The 6372-nt window shown below is 47.1% G+C and overlaps 1 protein-coding gene across 1 annotated transcript; it reads left to right on the forward strand.

Annotated features, from left to right (window-relative positions):
• The first annotated feature begins 5190 nt into the window (after positions 1-5190).
• On the forward strand, positions 5191-6120 carry LOC147522359 (uncharacterized). Its single transcript, XM_086567591.1, has one exon. The coding sequence runs from the start codon at positions 5191-5193 to the stop codon at positions 6118-6120; it is 930 nt and encodes a 309-aa protein (XP_086423717.1).
• Positions 6121-6372: the final 252 nt, after the last annotated feature.

The raw sequence follows: 6372 nt of genomic DNA on the forward strand, positions 1-6372 counted from the left end.
TTCGTTTTCGTTGCTCTTTGCTGCTTATTACCTCAAGTTTGTCTTCATCCCTTTTGTTCCTGTTCTTTGTACCCGATTACTCTTATTCGTGTTACTGTTCCTTCATTTCCCTTCGTGGTTTATTTTCCCCCTTGTTACCTCAGTTGGGGCTCTCCAATTTGTTTGATTCTATTATGTCGGAATCCGAATCTGTGAGTACCTCAGGTACTCGATCCGATGGATTGGCGTCCTCCACCTCCAGATCTAGCGGTCATACCACGGAACGATCTGAGTCAACGGCTTCTGACACTTCTAGCCCTGCCGCGGAACCTTCCATTTCAGGAAGGAAAGCCACTCTTCCTCCCCTTCATATCGCTGTAGACCCAACTTAGATGCCGTTAAAACTGCTTACGGCATCCCAGCCGATGTGATCCTTGAGCACGTGCCTGGCGTCACCCATTTCCCACATCTTGTTACACCGCGGCCCGGTTGTCTCATCGCTACCGTAGGTCATATAGCCGTAGGCTTGTGGTTTCCCTTAACTCCTCTGGATGTCGAGGTATGTAACCACTTCAACATCCCCCCATGCCAAGGCATTGGTAACTTTTGGAGCATCCTATACGCCGCGAATCACTACAACGAAACCAATTCACCCAAAAATCCAACTCTGCGACATAATAGCTCATTATTATATAAAGAAAAGCACCAAATTTGGTAGTGTAGGATATCAATCCTTTTGTACCAGTCCACAGAAGAAGTCCTTTGTCCTCCATATTACTACCTCTGACAAAATATGGCATTATTATCCGTTATATGTGTCCGGTAGTTTTCTATCCGCGGATCTTTCATCTGAAGTTTCTCTAAGGCATCTCAGTTTCCTTTCTAGTGGTACGTAACATCTTTTGGTTTTGCGATTGCCCTTCCTAACTTGCTTTTAACTTGTCTTTCTTCTGTGACACAGGTTGGAGCCCTGATTCGCGATCTAAAATTTACACCGGCGTCTCATCAGCAATTTTCCAAAGGCTCCGTGATTTGGGAAGTGCCCAGTGTGAAGTTCTTGGTATAGATCCAAAAAAGGGCAACCTTCTTCTCCGTGATCCTTTGTTGAAAAGCATTGGTAAATATCAAGGTCCGCTCTACCACCCAGCACCACCCAAAGAAAGACTTCCCAAATCCTCCCCTCGCCCTAAAAGAAGGGCCTTCAAGTCCTTCAAGTACACCAACAAGATATACCACTCCAAAGTCGTTGCCCAACGAGTTGCCACTCAATCTCATACCGCTACTCCTAATACCGCCCCCTCTTCCTACTCTGCCGTGGCGGATTGGGAAGACGACTTTACTCAACCCTCATCCACTGTAACTGAAGCTGCCATGGCCACTAATAAGCTCAAACTTTGGGAAAGTGACTTGGACGGGGAGGAGGCCACCGAAGTTGCGTCCAAGAGTCCCCCAGCCAAAAAGGCTAGGACCGCTGCTCCGACATTCACTGAAACCGTATATGTACCGTCCACGCCTATTGCTCTAGATCTGGTAAAGACCCTTACCTTATCCGGGGCCTTTGCCATCTGGTGCCATTGACATATGGCGCCCTCAATTCAGGGCCAGGGATTGGGATATAACAACTCGTGACTCGGCCCTAGAAAACACCGCTTTTGCGGCCTCTCTTTTCTTCAGCTCGCATCTTCCCAAAAATCAAGCATATGGAGACTTTGGAACGTTCACTTCGCATAGAGCATCCATCTACCACGGCTAGGAAAAGGTTTACATTTTTCCCCTTGTTACCTATCTTTTCATTTGGATAGTTTGGTAACCAATCATTCTTTTCAGCTGAGTTTGGACATTGGCTATGTGGTGCGCGGCTTAACCAACACGCTGGAATCATTGGAGACCGTGAAGCAAGAGATTGAAGGCCCTGATGGCTGGAAGGCTAAATCGTAAGTTGGAGAAGGATCGTGGACGATCTTGAATTATAGCCGTGAAGGCTCAAAAGGCGCTCCAGCTAGCTGAAGACAAGCATCGCGACTATGTGGCTGGTGTGACATCCAAACTTGAGGGCCAAAAAGCGACGGGTAAGATAGCCACTCAAGCCGCTGTAGACAAGGCCGTGACGGAGGCTGCAGAACGTTTTCGTAGTCTAGCCGAGAAGAAGATTAGCCAAGAACTTAAACAACAGCTCAAAAATCTCACTGTGTCTAGCCGTTTTCTTCCCGTTCCCCTTCCAGTAGCGGATATTCCAACCTCTGTTCCCTTGCCTGCTCCCTCCCCGGTCACTTCCCCCACTGATGCTGCTACTAAAGTGATGCCTCTACCCACATCCAGTGTGGTTGCCTCTCCTATTGACTTGGATAACGATCCTCCTTCCTCTAGTGAAGGGGATTTGGCGTCCACTCTGAAGGATGCGACCGATGGGCAGCAGTAACTCATTGGAATTTATGTCTTTGTCTAAGTGAAACTTGTGTTTTTGTAATCCCTATACTTTGACTTATTGCACTTTTTGTATTATATCCTTTGCCTGGTTTTCTGGGTATGCTGAGCAGGTTTTTAATGTCAGTTGTTTTGCATTCCCGAGTTCCTTGTTAGCAAATCTAATTCCCATTGAATGTACTTTTGATATCCATCTTTAGCGTTGGAGTTTGTTTCTGTCTTACCTAATTTTGCTTCATAATTGATTTGGACATCCAGTCCGCGAAGGCTCATCCCCATTGTCTTTGATCAATTTGTGAAAAGCTAATGGGGCAGTATTTCGGTTTGCCCCAAGTTTGATTCGGACGTGTAGTCCGCGAAGGGATCATCCTCCCCCCCCCCCCCGCTCTCTTTGAACAGCTGTGAAGCCTGATGGGGGTAGCTCATTTTGCCCCCAGTTTGATTCGGACGTGAAGTCCGCGAAGGGCTCGGGCTCGTCCCCCCGGTTTTCTTTGAACGGCTGTGAAGCCTGATGGGGGCAGCTCATTTTGCCCCCAGTTTGATTCGGACGCTGCGTTTGCGAAGGGCTCCTCCCCGCTGTCTTTGAACGGCTGTGAAGCCTAATGTGGGGCAGCTCATTTTGCCTCTTGATTGATTCGGACGTGAAGTCCGCGAAAGGCTCATCCCCCCCCCCGCTCTCTTTGAACGGCTGTGAAGCCTGATGGGGGCAGCTCATTTTGCCCTCAGTTTGATTCGGACGCTGCGTCCGTGAAGGGCTCATCCCCCCTACTGTCTTTGCACGGCTTTGAAGCCTAATGTGGGGCAGCTCATTTTGCCCCTTGATTGATTCGGACGTGAAGTCCGTGAAGGGCTCGTCTCCCCCGCTCTCTTTGAACGACTGTGAAGCCTGATGGGGGCAGCTCATTTTGCCCCTAGTTTGATTCGGACATTGCATCCGCGAAGGGCTCATCCCCCCCCCCGCTGTCTTTGATCAACCAGTATTCATGCTATGGCGCAAGAAATGCATTCTTTATTTCATTGACTTAGAATTCCACACACAATACAATTTCTAATTGCTCTATATATACAAAAAAAAATCTTGTCCCATCGGAAAGCTAAACACTGCTTCTTTCATGGAATTTCTTTAGCATTCTTATATTCCATTGTTTCTCAATCGTTGTCCCTGCTGGCGTCTCAATCTTGTAGGTGCCAGAAATTCCCTTCTCTGTCACAACATACGGTCCTTCCCAGTTGGGTCCTAGTTTGCCGTCATTCTCCTTCTTAGTGGCTGGGGTAACCCTTCGCAGCACCAAATCTCCAATCATGAATGCACACGGCTTTACTCGTCTATCATACTGTCTTTGTAGCCTTCGATAGTACTCCTCCAGTCGCATGCGAGCTATATCTCTTTTTTCCTCAATTACATTCAACTCAATAGCTAATATCTTCTCATTTAGACCCATTTCCACGGCCCTGGTTCTTGTCGTTTTCTCTATCATTTCCACATTTGTACAATGACCTCTGCTTACTTGGTATGCCATTGCGAATGGTGATTCATTCGTGGAGGTTTAGCGTGTGAATGCGATAAGCCCATAAAACATGATTCAATTCATCAGCCCACGCTCCCTTTCTGTCCTCCAACTTTCTCTTTAAATTGTCCATGATGATTTTGTTTGATGCTTCTGCTTGACCATTCCCCTCCGGATTGTATGGCGCCGAGAACCCTTGTTTCACTTTGTAGGCTTGAAGGAATTTGGCACCTTTCCCCCAGAAATTGTGTTCCATTATCTGCAATGATTGTATATGGCAATCCGAATCTGCATATGATGTTCTCCCAAAGGAACTTCTTCACATTCTCATCTTTGACTTGTTGTAGTGCCACTCCCTCCACCAACTTGGTGAAATAATCAGTGGTGGCCAGACTTATGCAAGAAGAAATAGTTAGGTTGAGGAACGAGAACGCCGAGTTGAGAAAGGAAAGAGACACCGCAGAGGAGGACATGGAACGTGGGGATCAACGGGGCAGTGAAATGGAAAGGGAAAATGAGGAATACCGCGGGGGGAGTAGATCCAAGAGAGGGCATCACTTGGAGAGGTAGTACAGGGCAATGATTGAGAAAAGACAGAGAAGTGAACCGTGCGGTTGAAAAAGTAAACCAAAGTGTCGCTCAAAAGGTGGTTGCTAACCTCAATAAGAATCCACTGGCGGATTCGATCTGGAATTCGGAGGTACCTAAGAGATTCAGTCAGCCAAGATTTGAAAGGTATGATGGGAAGGGTGACCCAACTGATCATTTGCATCACTTTAGACAACAGATGCCATTGTGGCAGGAAAGTAAGTATGATGGACTGCGCTGCATGATGTTCCCTGCTAGCCTTAAGGGGGGAGCCTCGGATTGGTACTACCGCTTATCTTCGCGGAGCATCAGTAGATTTGAAGAGCTAGAGCGTGCCTTTGTGGACCATTTCATCCACCAGAAAAGGAGGGTAGTGGATATCGCGGCCTTATTCAACATCAAACAGAGGTCAGCGGAATCGTTAAGGGAATTTCTGTGTAGATTCAAAGAAGAGACCCTAAGGGTGGAGAATCTGGATGAGCATACATCGGTCATTGTATTTCAGCACGGCTTGAGGCAGGGGACTAGGGTCCACGAGTCGGTGTCCAAAATCCAAATCACCACTCTACACGCTCTGTACCCAAAGGTAGAAAAATATATTCGGTACGAGGACATAATGTAGAGAAATGCGAGGGAACAAAATAGATGTGGGAAGGCAGTGCAGGCGGTGGATAAGGATGATCGAAGAGATATGGGCAAGAGAGAAGAGAGAGATGGGGGATCCTACAGAGGGGAAAATCGTGGACCCGAAAGAACTGGAGATCGGAAAAGGAGAGATATTCGCGAAAGAAAGCCATACCATGAGATAGAACAGACACCTCTTAACATGCCATTAGAGGAAATCTTGCCACTCATCAAGGGGTTGCAGCATTATGAAGGACCGCGGAATACACCTGGAGAGATAGAGGGGAAACCTTTTTGTGCCTATCATCAGATTAGGAACCATGCCACTAACGAATGTTATGCTTTGAAGTGGCTGGTGGAAAGAATGATTGAGAAGGGGATGCTCAGAGAATTTGTAGCGGAGGTTCGTCATGCGGATAGAGTGCAGGCTCCTGCTAGGATCTTGGGAACAATAAATGTCATTTACAGTGGAGAGACACTCGGAAGAAATGCCCACCAAGACAAGATAAGAAAGACAGCGAGCTTACAGCAGGTAAACGAGGTGGCAAGCACTCCGATGTTAGTAGTGGGAACCGCGATGGGCGAAGGAAACATAATGTTCACACCGAAAGACTTGGAATCAGTGATTTCGCCGCATAAGGATGCTTTGGTGATTACCATAGCAATAGGTAATTATCTAGTGAAGCGGGTGTTGATAGACTGTGGAAGTTCGGTAGATCTGTTATTTAAAGGGGCCATGGAAGAGATGAAGATAGATAGAGATCAGTTAAAGGTTCCTCAGACCAATTTGTGTGGCTTCAATGGTAGCATGACAGAGCCTATGGGGGAGTTAACGTTACCAGTAACAGCAGGTCCGACAACGGTATTCACCAGGTTTATGGTGGTAGATACTGGGTCCCAATATAATGCCATTCTAGGGAGAAGATGGATTCATGAAATGAAGGCCATTCTGTCGACCTATTATCAAATGATCATCCGCTTCGAAGGGGATGTCTGAAATAAAGGGGGATCAAATTAAGCGTAGAATATATATATCGTGACAAGATTAAAAATATGGTCCGGGGAACAAGAGGGGAAAAACCGACATACGCGAGAAAGGAGAAGCGTAGCAATTACTGAGGGGCGGACTTGGTGAAGAAGGTTACGAAGTCTCCTCGAGGGGACCGAAAACTCGGATGAGATTGAGATCGTGAACACGGGGGTGGGAGAGGAAGAGAAGTTTACCGGTTGGATCGAACTTGCCGGAGGA

This window comes from Coptis chinensis, chromosome 1 (assembly GCF_015680905.1).
Source record: "Coptis chinensis isolate HL-2020 chromosome 1, ASM1568090v1, whole genome shotgun sequence".
NCBI lineage: Eukaryota > Viridiplantae > Streptophyta > Magnoliopsida > Ranunculales > Ranunculaceae > Coptis > Coptis chinensis.

Bases quoted from the DNA above. Each gene is read 5' to 3' on its own strand.
- LOC147522359 (XM_086567591.1), top strand. From the start codon at position 5,191: ATGGGCAAGAGAGAAGAGAGAGATGGGGGATCCTACAGAGGGGAAAAT.